The sequence below is a fragment of the Poecilia latipinna genome, unplaced genomic scaffold (genome assembly GCF_001443285.1).
Source record: "Poecilia latipinna isolate Pla-1442-1.1 unplaced genomic scaffold, P_latipinna-1.0 Scaffold929, whole genome shotgun sequence".
NCBI lineage: Eukaryota > Metazoa > Chordata > Actinopteri > Cyprinodontiformes > Poeciliidae > Poecilia > Poecilia latipinna.
This window is the reverse complement of record NW_015113545.1, coordinates 104,274-122,793: the sequence shown is the minus strand read 5'-3', so window position 1 is coordinate 122,793 and position 18,520 is coordinate 104,274. Positions and strand designations below refer to the sequence as shown.

General features: G+C 40.7%; 1 protein-coding gene across 1 annotated transcript in view; it reads left to right on the top strand.

The window, feature by feature from the left end:
* The first annotated feature begins 8 nt into the window (after positions 1 to 8).
* wtip (WT1 interacting protein) overlaps positions 9 to 18,520 on the top strand; it is a 28,935-nt gene continuing 10,423 nt past the window's right edge. The window contains exons 1-2 of the mRNA XM_015049157.1: positions 9 to 3,315; positions 11,306 to 11,407. Of these exons, the coding sequence (XP_014904643.1) occupies positions 1,821 to 3,315; positions 11,306 to 11,407 (1,597 nt within the window). The 5' untranslated portion in view covers positions 9 to 1,820. The remainder of the gene's footprint in view (positions 3,316 to 11,305; positions 11,408 to 18,520) is intronic.

Here is an 18,520-nt window from a genome sequence, read left to right as displayed (position 1 = left end):
GACCGTTGATCAGCAGAAAGCCATTGACAACCTGAGTTTTCACAAAACACTTAGTTAGAAAGTTGAGTGGAAAGAAAAATGTAGTAAAGGTCCACTAGCAACAGGGATAAGCTGTTGCTAGTGGATTGAGAGTACTTTGAGGCAAATCCTATTCAGCAGGTTGAGGGATATTCATAAGGCGTTGACGGCAACTGGAGTCAAAGATTTAAGAACTCCAGACTGAAGTATCCAGGAAATGACACAACTGTCACATTCCTTGTGTTAAGTCACTCCTGAACTACAGGCAAGATCAGAAGGATCTTACCTAAGCTGAAGAGAAAAAATACTGGAGTGTTGCTTAGTGGTCCAAAGTTGTCTTCTCAGCTAAATTTCATATTTCATTTGGAAACCAGAGGCCCAGAATCTGGACGAACAATGGCGAGTCAAAGAATCCAAGCTGCTTGAGAGCCAGTGTGAAGTTTTCACAGTCAGTGATGATTTAGTGAGTCGTGTCATCAGCTGGTGTAGATCCATTCACTTTTATCAGACCTACCAGGAAATCTTAGACCAGCTTATGCTTGGCTTTCCTGACAGACTTTTTGAAAAGGCTGATTTAATTCTCCTGCTGGACTTCTCGGTGGACAACACTGGCAAAAAGTACGAATATCTCCTTAAATAGTCACTGTGCTGGACCTAACCCGAACAAACAATCTGTGGAGTTTTGTTAAAATGAGAGACATCTAGCTGAACTATACAGGCGAGCTGAAGGCCACTTTTAGCAGAATGGACTTTCTTAAAACCTCAGCATAACCACAACTTGATTTCTCCACAGCATTGATGAGGTCTTGTAGGGAAAAAAAAGGAGCCCAGACTAAATGTGTACCAAGATATAACAATCAAAGCTAACAGAAATATAAGTTTGAAATACACAAGTTAAATAAAATAAATCTAAGTTTCACGATTTGATTTGGCTTACTGAAATTAACTTGGTAACGATTTTCTGATGCGTTTGATATGTGTAGTCTAATATAGCGCTATAATGTGGCAACAGGCGCTAAATAAAGAATTTTTAGCGCATCCCCCCCCCCGCCAAGATAAATCGTGCAATAGAGAAATAAAAAGCAGAGCAACTCCTGTTGATCTCTGTTGAGTGAACGGCATTTCTGCTGCAGGAGGACTCGGACCAGGTGAAGCATGCTTTGTGGCGTATTTCAGTCTGCACAGGATGAATGCAGATGTCCCCGTCTCTCTAAACTATTCTCTTCAGACTCGGGCAGCCCCTTGCTGAGTTGGTCGCAATCATTGTTTCTCTGCAGCATTAACCACATTCCAGAGAGGCGCATCGCATCCCGTCTCCTTCCCCACATTCCAGAGAGGCGAACGAGTCCCCCGCGTAAAAACGCCTTTAAATTCAATTCCCCCGCTCTCACTGCGCACATACCGGAATAAGAAGCATATGTGTGGAATATGGGATTATCCAACACGGTCTAGCTTCCACTGAAGCAGCTGTAAGAGAAATGTAGAGGAAAAACCAACAAGGAGAAATTCCTCCGCGCAGCGCGCCATTGACTGTAAAGACCTTTCAACTTAACAAAAACTGAAGTTGACAAACGCATCGCTGTCGGCTGATACTGTGAGAAAGAGTTTGGTTTTCGGCGCTGGGAGGGAAGCGGAAGGGGACGATGCGGCTTGCGGTGCGGGTTTGCTCCTCGGCCGGCGGTTTTGCGTGAAGGAGCGACGGCTGCGCGGCGGCGTTTTGTTTTGATTTCCATGTGAAACACAATTAGAGCTCCGCGGAGCGCAGCGCACTCTCAACTTGTTTCTCGTCTCTGGAGCGCAACATGGAGCGTTACGAGGAGGACCTGGGACTCCGGGCCGCTACACTGATGGAGGACCTTTCCCTGTACGAAGCCTACAAAGACGGGATGTACAACGCGAGGAGGGACTTGGTGATAAACCCAGATTTGGACTTCTCCGCTCCGGCGGTGGCGGGGCTGAAAACCAAGCCGATGAATGGTACCTCTGTGCTCCACCAGCAGAATCACACTTTGGAGAATTTCACGCCGGGGAATAAAGTGTACAACGCGGCTCCTGTGCGTCCCGTGAACTGCAGCCGGCCGGTTCCCGTGGATTTCTGCGCCCCTCAGAGAGACTCTCCGTACAGTGAGGAGGGCTGCTGCACCAAATCCGAAGTGGCTCTGCCGTGCTACTCTGGCACGTCCGAGAGGCACCGGAGGTACTCCTTAGAGGTGCAGGGCCACAGGTACAGCACCGGCTCCACCTTTGATGGAGTGCCTCTCAACAAAGCGGTGCCGCTGCCCGGCAACAGGTGCAACAGTGTCTGCATAACCAGCAGCCACGACGGGAGGTACGGCGCCGCCAGTCCCCGCTCCAGCCTGGCATCTTCCCTGTCCTCTCAGGAGCAAAGCAAGCATGCCAGCCCGCGATCGAGCATCAGCAGCCCGCGCACCAGCCTGGTGGTACCGGGTCAGAATAGGTACACCAGCCCCAGGACCAGCTTGGTTCACTGTGAGGGCAACAGCATCCTCAGCCCTCGATCCAGCTATGCAAGCACGGCCAGTGACACGAGCAAACACTCCAGCCCCCGGACCAGCCTCAACAGCTGCGACTGCTGCAGCAAGCCCAGCAGCAACCGAACCAGCGGCATCAGCATGGGCTACGACCAGAGGCACATCAGCCCCAGGTCGAGCACGGCCAGCCAGTACTCCTTCACCACCAGCCCGAGATCCAGCTACTCTGACTCGCGGTACGGGCCTGTGGTCAACCATGACCTGGAGGGGTCCATGATGCTGCATGCTGCGCCGCTGGCCAGTCCCCGCTCCAGCATCTGCAGCCAGGACGGGAGCGCCAGGCCGGGGACCGCGGCGAACTGTGTGGTCAGCCCGCGGTCCAGCATCTCCAGCCACAGCTCCAGAAGCTCCCGCAGCTCCCGGGGGTCAATGAGCACCTACCCGGACCTGCAGCTGCCCTCGCCCAGGTCATCCATGCTGGGCAGCGGTCTACCCGAGGACGCCTTACTGCAGGAGTACGGAGACTCTAACGGGGCTCAGATTCGCACCCATCTGCAGACGGTGTCCGAACCGCAGCCGCAGCTGGCTCAAGCGGGGGGGACGGTGGACATGAGCGCCGGCTCGCCGTCCTCCTTTAGCTATGGCGTGTCGTCAAAGACGGCCTCGTCAGGGCAGAGGTATAAGTTACCTTACCAGGTGACCCCCAGCCGAGAGAATGGGCCGAGCCAGGCGGAGAAACGGCTGGAGGCGCTCACCTTGGAGCTGGAGAAGGAGTTGGAGATGCACATGAAAAAGGAATACTTTGGTAGGTTTGTTGACTTTTTGAGAAACGAGTAATTTATCTATCCGACACTGTTACAGTTTATCTAAGTTAGAGATGCGCCAATAATCAATAACCTTACTATTCTCCTATCTGATTAATTTCTTGTTAAATAAGTAAATCAAAGTCCAGGTATTTTTTTTTTGGTTCATTAAGACATCAGTCAACTGTTGATGAATGATGAAGGTGTTACCATCATAAGACAATGGCCTTTTTTGTCAAAAAAATTTTTTTTTTTTTTTTTGCGCCAAAAATACTTTTTGGCAAAAAGTTACCATTATTTTAGGAAGGTAAATATATGCTTTTGATCCATAAAGAGAAAATCTTTAATTCCTTATTTTATCAGTGAGCAAAGAGCACAATTTTTCTCTTTTGTGTGGAATATTTCCAAAATGTGGAATCGAACCTGAAAGTAAACCAGAAAGTCTATAGCAAGCAGGAAAAACTTGATTGACGCATCTCTAATTATACCTTTTTGATTTTATTTTGTCTTGAGTTTTTCAAGAAATCAAAAAGTTTATTCTTCAGTTCTGTTTTTAATTCTGCTTTTATTAGCATGGGGTGCGAACAAGGAGCTTAAGACAGTCATCAGAGATTCAGACAGGCTGTTTTGATGAAGTTGCTTTACGGATTAGAAATCTGATCAGAGGTGCTCAGGCCCAGTCCCACAGGTCGCCAGTAAAGTTCAATCAGAATCATGCAATGGTGATGAGACCTTATTCCTGTGCATGCAAAACCTACCAGATTTGATACCATAAAGGAAGCAAAGTCATGAAACATCCATACCGTATTTCAATGTAGACAGTCGCTACTAAAACCTGGAATTTCACAGATTTTAAGCGAGGTTTCTCCGTGGCTGTCAGAGCTTATTTATAGGCATTCCTTTCCTTGCAAGTCTGTTTGCAGCATGCTAATGCTACATCACCATTAACAGGTCACCCTCTGGCTGATAAGAGTCGCTTTGTAGGGCAGTGCTAATGTCTTGGCAGAGCTAACATTTGCAGAAAACGGCACGGCGCTGAATGGAGCCCTCTGTTCTGGCAGAGCACACACCCTTCTGTCATTTGGAGCAGTGTGGTCGGGGGTTTGTTGAAAATCAAGTGCACTTTGGGAGTTACTGAATGGGAGTGAGGGCAAGGCGAGCTCAACGCAATCCCCTTGGTGCCATCTGAGAGACATTTTTGGACTAAACGCATTTGCTGTTTAAATAACCACCTTCTCTTTCCTTTATTTTTCTGAACTAAAAAAAAAAATTGTTTTTTTTTTGCCACGCAGTGCGCTATCATGAGACTTTGTCTTTCAAATATGTTAGGATTGCTGAGAAAGTTCCAGTCCACCTTTAGAGTTTGCAGACAGACAAATGGTCGCGGTGAGAAAACAGTGGCTGGTTCTGTTGCCTGTGCACTTGCTCGGAGTGAGCCGAGACAGCTGTGGATTTGTTCCAGAAGAGCAGGTGAAAGCAGGGAGATGGAAGACAGGAGGGAGGGCTGGGAGGAGGAAGAGCTGAGGAGATAATGGAGGTGGTAATAGATAGAGATGGATAGAGAAAGGAGGAGGGAGGGAGAAGAATGCAGTCAGACGCTCCTCAGTTTGAGCCCAATAGAGACAGCTCTGTTTCTGTAGCGACAGTGTAGAAATTGATCGCCGGGGCTTCTTTCAGGGGGCCCCAGCGATGCCTGCCAGTGGTCCCGCTCTGCCTGCTCCGTGCTGCCGGCTGGCCCTTGTGTGGCCTCTGTTTGTTGTGGTTGCAGAGGAGCTGTGAATCAACAGCTGGGCCCGATGGAAGCTTGCAAATGAAGCAGCAGAGTGAGGCCCGCTCCACTCCTCCTCCCCAGCAGCCCCACACCCCACCCCAGCCCGACTCCCCCGCAAAAGCCCTTCATTAACCAGCCAGTGGGGAGTCGGGCAGCACCAGACACTTGGCACACGATCTTGGCTGGCGGGCCAGACATAGTTAGTGGGGGTCAAGTCTGATCACCTGCCCAGAATTATAATGGCAGTAGTCATGCACATGCCTGACACACACATGCTGACTTGTGGACAACAGCGTGCGGTTTTGGTGTCGCACTGAAGCCTCAGACATGCTGCATGTTTGAAGAGTTCACTACCTTTTATGCACATTTGCAAAAAAAAAAAAAAAAAAAAAAATAAAAAAAACCAATGCATGAGGATAGTTGTTCTTTTATCGTTACTTTATTATTATTACTTAAAATGTAAATGTGAGATCTTCATGTTGCAATATTAGGCTACATTAGTTCTGATAGATAGCATGTATAAACTAAATAGTCTTAGTATTTCTTAAACCAATTTAAGGGCACCTTTTCATTCCTTTCATTTGTATTACAAATATAAGTCCTGCTGAAACGATTAATCAGGTTAATAGTGAATAATCGATTACTGAAATAATCATTAGATAATTCTATAATCAATTAGTTGTTAACTGGAGAATAAAGACTCAAAAAAGGCAATTTGCTGAAAAAAATCACATATTCAGAGCAGTAATTCAGATAAAACTGTACAAAAAGTGTATTTGCACAAGAAAAAATCTTTTGTCTATAAATTTGTTATAACTAAAGTTTGTCAAGTGGCACAGTTTTTATTTCACCTGGTTCAAATTCTGGAAAGTATAAAGGTCCACTCACCAGTTTGTCAGCATTTCAGATATTTAAAACAAAATAAATAATCAATAATTATCAATATTGACTGATATAAAATGCTTATATCCCTCAACCTAGGCAAACCTCAGGTGTTACCGTGCACTTAATCCACTTTTTCCACTTTTTTTTCCTTGAACATGCATCCTGTGTTGTAAGAAAACATCTGTAGAGATTCTATTTTATTTAGCAGCAATGCAGTGGAAACGAAACCTGACACTGCAGAAGTTCTCAGAGTTCTTATTTTTGGTCTGTAAGAAGCCAAAACCTCACAGGATGGCTGTTAAAAGTTTGATGAATCAGGCTGCGCAAGTCTGCTTACAACCCACAGCACATACACCGTTTTTGGTCAAAGTAGCACGATCTTTGTAAGACTCTCTAATCATATATTCCAATAGCATTACATAATCCCAAGCTGTGCCGTCATTACATCCAGTTCGTTGGAAAGAGTTTCCTCTGTTTGATCTCCAGTATTAGATTTCAGTGATATTTCCCTCCCCCACCCTCCCCCAGAAAGGTTCAGCTACCAAATGCATGTGAATCTGACACCAATAAAACTTTCTCACAAGAATAACGCGCTGGCGTTGAGCAGGGGTGCTTTCTGCCAGACTGCCATCTGAAACGTAGACATTACGGCTGGGAAAGCCACAAATGTATGTTGCGTTAAGTGATGGTGTTTTATTTTTAACCATGGAGTGCACGCTGCATGCTGGCCCCTGCCAAATCTACATGTTCTGACATGGGCACACGAGAAATCCTGCATCCTGTTTTCCAATGACTAACAAAGAGCGCTCGGGAGATTTGCCCCCTGTCCTGTAAGACCATAACCACATCCTCACTTCAGAGACGCTCCAGGATTTATTGCATGTGGGACAATAAATCACGTTTACTGTTAATGTTTACAAGTTGACGCGTGAAAATTCAAAAGTCTTGCTAGCACATGGTGTGGGGTTGTTAAGTAACAGCAGCAGCAGCAGCAGAGCTTCAGCTAGATGGAAGAAAGATGTGGAGGTAATTCGATGGAGCTGTGTAAATAAATCATCCTCTTCTGTCTAGTTGTTGGAGTCAAAGCCAAAGAGTCATGGCGGGAGATCATTTGCCACGGATTATTCATGCAATGAAGCCATACAAAAGAATAAGATATAATAGGATCCATATCTCTAATGCAGTGCCTTGCGAAAGTATGCATACCCTTTGAACTTGTCAACATTTTGACACGCCACGCCTTCAAAGCTGCCTGTAATTGAGAAGTGGAAGCGAAATAATTCATGGTTTTTAACCCCATAAGTCAGTGCTTTGTAGGACAACATTTTGTTGCAGTTCTGACTGTAAATCTTCTGGGTGATTTATCTTCTAGTTCATACGCTGTCACTTAGACTGGTTGGAAATGTCTACATGTATCAATGTTCAAGTTTTGCCTAAATATAGGTCTGGACTTTGACTGGGCCATTCTAAAACATGAATATCCTTTAATCTAAACTAAAAGTCTGCAACCCGAGACAAGAAGTGGTCCTTTGGACTTTCCAAAATAGCTAAAAATGATATAGAAAGTTTTTAAATATAGATACAAAACAAATGCAGGCCTTTCTTTTGTTTTTATGGAACAATTGCATTGAAATTCCACAACAAATTGACACCAAATTTACTTTTAGATCTATTTTCTTGTCATTATGTTGGCAACTATATACTTTTATTCATTTATATATTTTCTGTTGTATATTTTCTCCATTTTGTTATAGCTCTCTGGTTGTGTGTTTAGGTTTTTCTTTTTTTGTCTTGCTGAAATATAAATTCATTTCTTAATCTCAAGTCTTTTGTACTGAACTCTTGTTAAATCATGTTATGATTTAATCATGTTAAGACATAACATGATTCTGCCACTTCCATATCTCACCTTGGGGAAACATGCAAGTGGCCAGATTTATGCTAAATAACTAATATTTTCAGTCTTCCTCGTCTCTTGAGCTGTAATTTCAGGTGGGCAGTCACGTCTTGGAACGTTTACAGCTGTGACATGCTCTTTCCATTTTTAGATGATGGATTTAGGAAAGCTCTGTTAGACGTTCAAAGCTTGGGATTTTGTTTGATAACCTCGCCTGCTTTAATCTTCTCCACAACTTTATCCTTGACCTGACTGCTGTGCTCCCTGGCTTGTGATGTGGTTTGTTCACTAATGTTCTCAAATAAACCTCTGAGGCCTTCATAGAGCAAAATATTTATAGTAAGATTAAGTTACACACAGGTGGAATCTATTAGCTAATTAGGTGACTTGTAAAGGAAATTGGTCAGATGTGAGGAATAAGAATAAACGTCTCATCTAACCCACTTTTCAGACTTATATATGGAAAAATAATCGTTAATCGTGCAAATTCAAAAACTCTATTCATAAATATGCCTAATAACATAAAACTTTGGGGCTAAAGCACATTGAGTTTATTTTGGGATCATTGTTGACTCGCATGTGATGTAATCCAGATAATCATTGATTTTCCTTCTTTACACTTTTGGCCTGCAGCCTTTGGCCTGAGAGACACCAGCCAGTGACAAGGAAGCCTAAAATCAGGGTGATTAATTCAATTTCACAACCAATAATTGTCTAAACTAAGAGTTACAACATGCAACTCTGTGTTTGGTGCTTCCAAGCATGGTGCTACTCACATTTTCAAGGCGTTTGGCCCTTCCAGAATCATTCATATTTGCCTGCTTTTTCCACTCAGTCACAAGTTTTAATGTATTTGTGTTCGTTGTCCTGTTGGAAAATCCGTTTTTGTTGAAGTTTCAAACTTAGAGCCGTTAATTTTATGTGAATTTGATCAGTTTGTCTCCTCACTTGTTGAATGCTCTGTAGCAATGTCACCAAAATAGACCCACAGCATGATTTTAACACCACCACCACCGTGCTTCACGGTTAACATGGTGTTATTACTGAACATTGTAACCGATGTGTCTTCTATTAGAGGGCAACAGCGTGGTGTTAGCAGAACAAAATCCCAAACAGATTTAAAACTGATTTACAGAAATGGCCTACCCAATTTCTGACTTCAAGCCCATTGACAACACAAAAAAAAAATAAAATAAAAATAAGGGTCCACCTAAGTTAAATGAGCTTCATCATTTCTTGTACAAAGACTCCAGACAAAAATGATGCTAGAAGCTTGTTGATGCTTACAAAAATCTGCATCAGTGACATCCAAATTGATGATCTTCTGGCTATTGTTGTTATTGTGACGTAATCCAACCCTTTGGTAATCCGTATTTAAAAGGTCTGTGTTTGGTGCTGTTTTACTTTTTGAAGCCAGATGGGAAAAGCAATGAATTGGAGGAAGGAGTGTTAATTTAGCCACTGTCAGCTTCAGTTTAGTATAATTGGTTTGCGAGGTCAGTCAGTTCATCCAGATGCTAACTCTTTGGTGCTTGCGTGGTCGAAACATCATCTTTTTGTTTGTACACATATGATACTACTTCCCTCAGATACTGCACACAACAAGTAGACTGTTGTATTGAATGTTTGGTGCTTTCTGTTATTTATTCATTTTGTATAAACATGAAAGCAGGAAACACATGTTCCAACAGCGTTTCCATGTCTCTGTTTTCAGCTCGCCGAAGTAATGAAAAGATTTAATTAAGGTTTGTTTTGCATTTAATTTAACGCAACTTTCACTGGAACTGTTGCGAAATAATTACCAAACTCCACAACGTCGCCTACTGGCACCGTGCAAATGCTTCAAATGCATTCGGAAAAATCTGTATTTCAATGATAAAGGAAGGTATTTATTTCCTCACATGAGGGGAGGAGGGTGTTGGCGTTCAGATCCCCTGGTGGGATCTTGTACGAAGTTGCATCCTGTGGGTACTCTGACCCAAGACTCACCCCATCAAGGCTCTGACCCTGCACTCGCTGAGGAATGTGACCTCAATGAAGGTTGTCTTGTGTTGGAGAGATTTTAGATCGTTAAGCTTCTGCTGCTGCTGTCCATCAAACCGTGTGAGACACTGCTTTCTTGTTTGCTAACTGAAGATGACAGTAGTTTGTGGAGCCGGTTACTTGGTGGAGGACGGTGGATGGTTTTTGTCTGTGGGTTCAGCAGAGCATCACCCAGTGTCTGGCAAAAACACCTGTATGCACGGACATCTGTGTAATTAGATGTAGGTGCATCTCAATACATTTTTGAAATGTTTATTTATTTTATTTAATCGTTTAAAAGAAATACTTATATGGATTAATTACACATAGAACAATGTATTTTTTTGTGTAAATTTTGAAAATCAAAAGGGATTTTCTGAGGAATTTGTTCTAGTCAATGTGACTTAAACATAAGATCTGAAATTAGTCCACCATATTTTTACCTTCCACTCAACTTTCCATTAATATGCTTTGGGTTAAATGTGAGTTCCGTTACTTAACATTTTGGTATGAAAAAAAAGTTGGTTTTTTGTTCTTTTGTAATCTAATTTCTGGAGGAAATTAACTCTGGGTTAAGCAATACGTATACAAGTTTTCACTCAGTTTGTAAGGAAAGTATGTTTCCCTTTTTTATATAATTGCTTTAATAAATCAACTTTTTAAATATATTCTGTTGTCAATATACATATTAGTGTCTTTAGATTTAAAGGATTGTGATTTAGTTAGATTAACTTGGTATGTTTGATGTGCTAGGCTGAATATTTTTTATATAAATTCTTTGTGAAATTTAAGGTAAAAATGACTCTCTGCCCAATCAGTTTGACATTTCCTGTATAAAGGAAAAGTACAGGAACATTGTCTTCCAGCCTTTTCTTTTTGGAATGCGTCTCCCATCCACATCGTTTCCTCTCAAGGCTTTTTTTTAAATATAATCTTCAGCTTTCGTCAAGTCGTCTGCCTTCTAACAGTATGATGTAATGCATGGAAATGACAAAAGGGAGCCTTGTACAGTCACAGTCTCAACTTATTCATGAAATATTTCTTCTGATTTAACATTCACACCCCCTCCCCTTTTCAGCAGAGCTGCGTGTCCAGAACAATTTGTTAAAATGTATGTTTTAATGACAAACCTATGAATTTCCTAATTCTGTTTGCCTTCAAAGCCAATCGGAAGCACAGAAAGCTGAGTAATAATTGTAATAGTAGAAATAAAGCCAGAGCAGAAAGACATCTTCCCATTGTCTTAACAAGAAAGGAGTCAGGGATGACATTGTTGCACATCCAGAAATTCTTCTTCATGTCTGCATTGTGACAGCTGCACTGCATCTTGCTGACGTATGAAGCTTAATCTCTTTATTCTGCTGCTTTTTCTAAGAATGTGCATAACAGACAATAACAGAGCCATTGTCTGTGACAGGTATCTGTGTGAAATGTGGGAAGGGAGTGTACGGGGCCAGCCAGGCATGCCAGGCCATGGGGAACCTCTACCACACCAACTGCTTCACCTGCTGCTCATGTGGTGAGTAACACCTGTATCATAGCTAAACTTTCTTGTGATTATTTTATTGACGCTTTAATGGACTTTAAAACTACACCATTTGCAAATAAATGAAGAAAATATGCACCTTTAGTTGGTAAGAGCTACTGAATCCAAAAGGTTCAGATTCAGTATGCGTCATACAAACTTCTGGCCAATCAGACAATACTTTGCACAGAGCTCCGTCGAAATAGTTCGAGTTCGGCAGGCGGATAACGCTCTGCGAACAAAATGACGATTTTGGAACTTCAGATGAAGCATGTCAACCAAAAGAGACAAAAACAACTTTTCATTTCATCTTTTTAAAACGTCAAAAACACTGACACGGGTACAATGACATCAATATTGATCATCATAAGTTTTGGTGTCGGTTAATTTTTGATTCATTGCCGAGATTTACTACAGGATATAAAATATTATGTATCACCATGATATATGAAATGCTTTACAAATATGCGCCACAGAAGCCACAGAAAAAGTGGCTCCACAAAGGTATTTAGGAAATTTATTTGAAATAAGACTGCAGACTAGAAATTGATATTTAACTTGTTTATATCAGGGGTTTTTTTTTTTTTTTTACAAAATTAAGAAATATTCATAGCAAATTGTAATCAAATAATAAAAACAGTATTTTTTTCCAGAGGGTGAGCAATCTACAGTGTCTTGTAGAAAAAGAAGTGGCTGACTTTGTATTCAAGCCACTGCAGAGGCTTTCTGTTGTCACTGCTTTTGAACATCAAGTTTGACATTTTTGATCCTATTGACAGTGAGAGAGACACGGGGCTCTCAGATGTGACGTTGGATTGGATTCACTTCTCTGCGACAGTTTGAAAGGAAGCACAAATAACAATTTTTTATTGCATAAAATCTAGGAATTTCGTCTTTTATACTATGTATTATTATATCCTATCATGAATCCAGAGAAATCTTTTACTGCATCCATACATGCAAAATAAAGTTAAAGATGAGCCATTAGGCTTTTTATAAGGGCAAAGTTAAAAATTTAGCAAAATAAGCAGCATTTTTGTTTCCTCTAAGCAAATTTCAAGGTAAAGTCTCAGTAGAGGTTAAGCAACTCTATTGTTTACTTTTGTCCTGGTAGAATATGCGTGTCTATTAACCTGATGGTGAATATTAATACTAACAGCATTTACAGGTGGTGAGCCATATTTATCACCTTTCCAGGTGTTTTAAACTTTATTTTGTAAACTAAATGACTTTTAAATATAAGAGGTCTGTTCTCTTGTCTTTTCCACTCTGAAGAGGGCACTGTATCACATCATATTTGTACTCCAGAGGAAAAAGGTGGAGAAAATAATTACTAATTAATAATTTCTGCACAAACACATTAACTTAAATAACTAATTGCATGGTCTCGAGTAAATGTGGATGGCAGTGTAATTTGTTCAGCCTCTAAGGATGAACAACAGCAATAAGTTTTATTTCTAGTACAGTCTTCCCTTTAATAACTTTTTTCTTTCCTACTTCAGCAACAAAACCCTAAATCACATTTCACACTCCTGCTTTCTTCCAACCTAGATGCGTGAAGATGTTTGGGGCGTTATGAAATGTAAAACACTCAAAAGCAGAAGTGTTGAGTAACTGATCTTCTATATATATCGCCAGAATGGGGAAGTTGGCAAAATGCAGCAGAAAAAACAGCAACCCCTTCCACTTTTTTTTTTTTTTTAAATAAAACATAATGCCGCTTGTGTTGCTTTATTAATAAATCATAAGCTGGTTTCACAGTTTACATCAAAACTATCTCATGCCTAAGAAATGCAATGGAGCAATGAAATAAATTGTTTAGTTATTTTTCTCTTTCTCCACAAAGTACAGTAAGGGTTGTGTTTGTGCATCGTTTCTTTTTTTTCTTTTTCTTTTTTTTTTTGGACGCCCCTGTCACCCAACTCTGGACCACCTCTCCTGTTTCCCGTGGAAACAAGAGGAAGATGGTTAGAGCGAGCCTTTCAGCCTGGATCCATTCTTATGTGCTGCATGTATACTGATCCTTCACCTCGACCCCTTGGGCTCTGGAAGAACTGCTATAATTTACATGTAACCAAAGCCACATAGTTTCCGATTTATTGTGTGTCGAATGAAAGAGGGGCCAGATGCCGAGTGTCTAGTTGCTGAGGTTGCGAGGTATTCTGTGGAAAACAAGCCTCGGGTCCGGTTGGAAGCTGTTTTAATCGGCCTTATGATACTTTTACAGTTTGCTTCAAGGTCATCTTTCAACGATTGAACAAAGAAATCGCGACATTAGGTCTTTGAACCCGATCTAGACTGAAAGTGTTAAATGTGTTAGACGTATCTGGATTTAGACAGAAAACAGAGACCTGAGAGGTTTATCAGAGGAATCATTTCCACAATTCATCAGCAGGTCATTTTCGGAGATCCAAGTCGCTTAGCAGGCTAACCCACCTCTCAGGATAGTTTATTGGTAACGTAAACGACATAATCTATCAGTTGACCTCTTGTAAATGGCAATGTTTTCTTTTTACGCAGTGTTTTGCAGGCCTCTGAGAAGTTTAGTTTCAAAGTGCCTGCAGTTGTCATAACACACTCCAGTGATTTATGAGGAGCTGCGTTCTCATGTCTTCAGTTAGTTTTTTGGTTTCTTTTTTTTTTTATTTTTTTGTGCAGAAGTCCTCTTGGAGTCTGGAACTCCACAGTGAGGCCGAGTTTGCTGAGACATTGCTCTCTGGTAGCCTTGGGCTTTGTTTAACCATGCATAATTGAGCCCTCCTCTTGGCTTACTCCCATGGTTGCACCCTTTTTTCATGAGATGGCCAAGAATGCAACCCTCCCCACCACCACTTCAGCCAGCCAGCCATCCCTGGAGGACCTCAATCACACACACACACACACACACACACACACACACACACACACACACACACACACACACCTACACACACACGCAGAGTCACAAAGTGTACCAGACCTGCTTATCAGAGAGGGCAGGCCTGCTATGGACTCACTTTAAACGGCACACGCAAGCCAGAATGATTGTGTGCTTGCTCTGCCACACGTACAAAAGAGGAAGTTGTTTTGGGTCTGTTGAACACTGATTTCTGTCTTTCAGGCATCACAGTAAATATGTTGCTTGGGGCCGGTCATTTTGTCTTGGAGTTGCACACTTTTATCTGAAGTCCCAGAGCGATAGTTTACCTTTTTTAGAAGTGGGGTTGTGTGAATAGTTACGTGTAGTCAGTACAAGGATTCTAATAGGTTATTACTATTATTATTATTATTATTATTATTATTATTATTATTATATTTGAGTTTTATTTGACTTTTTGTTTGTCTAATTCAGTTAGTTTTAATTCATTTTTTGAGTGTGTCTGCTAGTTTTTATCAGTTATAAGTTAAATATTGTTAAGTTTTTAGCTTCAGAATGGTCAGAGTATTGTATTGTGATTATGTATACATCGATTGCCCAACAGAGGATACAATTTTCAAAAAAAATGTATTCAATTTAGCGTAATCTAACGTAAGTGTCACCACCAGGAGTATGGAGGACCGTAATTTGACGTAAACTGCTTGTGTGGCGAATAAATATTTTCACTTCAGTTCATTCATTGAAATAGATTCATAATCACAAAAACAAAAGATGTCACAGTTGTAATTTCAGTATGTTTTAACTAGTTTTATAAATTCACAATATAGTACCATTTAGTTTTAAATTTTCCCCGTTAATTACGATTTTATTCATTTCAGTTAACAAAAATGCTTTCTCATTTTCGTTTCATTATTTTGCTTTAGTTAATTAAAACAACCTTGGTCAGCACCTTACCTGCTTCATCAAAGCAATTCAGTTTAGAAAATCTAAATTTCTACTGGAAAAATTGAGCTAGAAGAAGGAAGAGTGTGGTACAAAGACATGATGGGGAAGAAGTCTGGGTTGTCAGGGAAGTTTGAGAGTCACAAAAGTATTTACACCTCTTGAACTTTTCCACATCTCCATAAGAAGATGAAATATTTTAGTGGCGCACGACAAATCGAAACACAGAAACATGTGGCATCACATGCAAAATGTCAAATTTAGCAGCAGTTAACACCAACTCCTTCTGTGAAGTGTCGAAACATGGTGGTGGCGGCATCATACTGCGGAGTTGTTTTTGTTTTCTGCATCTGCTCAGAGCTGATAGGAAGATGGATGGAGCGAAAGGATTTGTAGAAAGAAATTCCGTTAGAAGTTGCAAAAGACATAAAACTTGACCAGGATGATGACACACACGTTGCTCACTCGCTCCACTTCTCCTCGTTAGCCAGTTAGCATCACCTGGACAGCTCACAGTTACTCATTTCTGTGTCAGAGTGAGGAGGACTCAGGTGTCGAACTGTAACTGGCACCAGTCCGATTAAATCTGAGAAGTGGAAGATTGATTTGTTTTAAATCTCATCCAGCATGTTTACATCCTGAAGCAATAAATTACTCTCAGTTACAGTTTTAAATACATAAATGCTGTTCGAAAAAGGCTGTCGCTTGCTGGAAACGGGTAGACGTTCTCATTAGCAGAGCGAACGGTCGGTGAGCTGTGGCTAACGAGCCGGGAGAAATGGTGTGTTTTTGACACCCTCTATGTAACCTTTATGCTTTGTTTGGGCTTGTGGGTAAAATAATAACCTGAAGACTGGGAAGTGTGAGGAATGCCATGTACAGGAGCAAAGACTTGTAATACAAACAATGTTTGCTCCCTCTAGTTTAAGCCAAAGTGGTAAATTTAAATAAATCGTTTATATCTTTTAGATCTTTAGTCTCATTTCCATCTTTTTTTTTTAGTCTGAAGTCGATTCGGTTCGGTAAGGTATGCAAAATCAATTTTAAATATGTTTTGTAGAAGCAGCAGACCAGATCAGTTGAAAATAGGTAAACTAGAGCCTTTGGTAAAATATTGACTTCAAAGCAAAAAAAAAAAAAAAAAAATATGTTTTCAAACCCCGAATGCAGAGAGGTGGAAAGTGAAGACGCTCTCATTAATCCTCTCCTCCACGGCCCCTTTGGTGCATTAGAAAAACCAACAACTGGAACTTCCTCTGCTAAATTTGGAGTTTGTATGACATTAACAACGCTCATATGCATTTTGTAGTTTCAAATTTAAATCCCATATGCTCAAAAGGAGTCACAGCAGCTAGTAATCAGTGTTGAAAAAAGCTTATTCACTTCTGTAACTCAAATCATCTAACACATTCTAATGGCACAAAAACTGATGTTTTGTAAGCCTCTATTTGTGTTAATTATTAGGATTTTCACCGAACAGCTGCTGAAAACTTAACTTTTGATATCAGAATACTGTATTTTGTCGGCTCCCCTCCATTCCACTGCGTTCGGAAAGTGTTGTGAATTTGGAGAGTGCCGTGAACTCATTGTCTAGTTCAAGGAACCAGTTTGAGACGAGTTGAGCTCCATTACCCCTCAGGAGCCTGAACAACTATCACATAGAAGATGAATCCATGTTTTCAGGGGATTTTTTATTTATTTATTTTTTTTTACACCAAATCTGAGCCTAAAACATCTAAATGTCACAGCTAAAACTGAAGACTCATTGGATCAGGTTTTACAAATCTGTTACCGCCCAATTTTGGTGAGGCTGTGTGAACTGGAACCTCAGTTAGGGGTGGGCAACACAGAGTTGGAACTTTATTGAGATATTTTGTAGTACTTTTGTGATAATGAAAAGTATTTGTAAACACTGTTCTTTAAAAGCAGGTATCTTCAGGATGCCACTTATTTAAAGAAGTGTGATTTATATCACTAAGCTGCATGCAGAAATTGCATTTAGTCATATTTTCAAATGTACTGATATTTATTGATGCACTTATGGAACTGACAATGGAGGAAATATTTTTTTTAAACTTTGTTTCTTGATAATACTGTCAGTTTTGTTTCTTACTTAACATCATTAATTGAAATTTAACAAGGCAACAATAAATCAAAATTCTTATCATGATAAGAGGTTTCTCACGATAAATGATAAACGATACGGTAAATGCCCAACCCTAATCTCAGTTTCCTGTTTCTAGCTGTCTGAAGACGTGTTGAGCTTCTGTCATCTTGAACCAATCTGCCCATTTTCCTCTGGCCTCTAATAAACAGGCTGACAAGTCGAAATTAGTAGGCCAGTGTGCAAGCTGCCCAGATTGTGTAAAAAAACCCCAAAGAAATACCATTGGCTGAAAACTGGTGGTTAAAAAAGGAATGACATCCCTCCAAGTGGAGGGATGTCACAGATAGTCTTATCCTTGTCCAGTGTTATGTGCCTGATATTTTTGCAAATGATTTCAGTAATGAAATAAATTGTTCAAACTGATTTTAACAGTTGCTTTTGTTAAAGTTGCAACTCCAACATCGCCTAACATTGTGAAACATTCCAGCGGTGGTTGCTAAATCGAGGCACAGTGAGGAACAACAAGCCGATACAAAATGCTGGCTGGAGGTATTTGGTGCCGTTCGGCTTGTGAACGCACGGCAGAAATACAAAATGTTTCCAAGGATTTTTGGTTCAGTTTCTAGTGCAAATATATTAGTACGCTTAAAATAAGACAAAACTAACTTACTAGTAACTTTTCAAAAAGAAACAGGAGCTTGTGTTAAGTCGGTAATTCCTTAATATTGATGTGAAACAATCTGCCAGTGGAACAAGACATTTTAACATATAATATTTGAAAAAGGCCTTGATCCACTGGCAGATCATTTAACTAATAACAAGTACATTGTCACCAATATCAAGAAATTACTGACTTAAATAAAGCTCCTATTTCTTGCTGAAAAGTTCTTGTATGTTAGCTTTATCGTATTTAAAGTGTACTAAAATAATGGCACTAGAAACTAAACCAAATAATCTAGATTTGTGTTTTTGCAGTGTGCAAAATGTGTGAAGAAAATGGACCTAAAAGCATTACTTCCTCAGTTGAGATATGGAGCAACCAGAAAGACTGCACGATCATAAATATGTTGATGTAAAGCTTTTAGATAAATGAAAACATTTGTTAGATTTTTTTCATATGCGTCAAGTGACTGGAGCTGTGTCAGTGTGAATGCAGGCTGCCATACACTGCATCTGAATGCTCAGAGCCTCTTAACATATT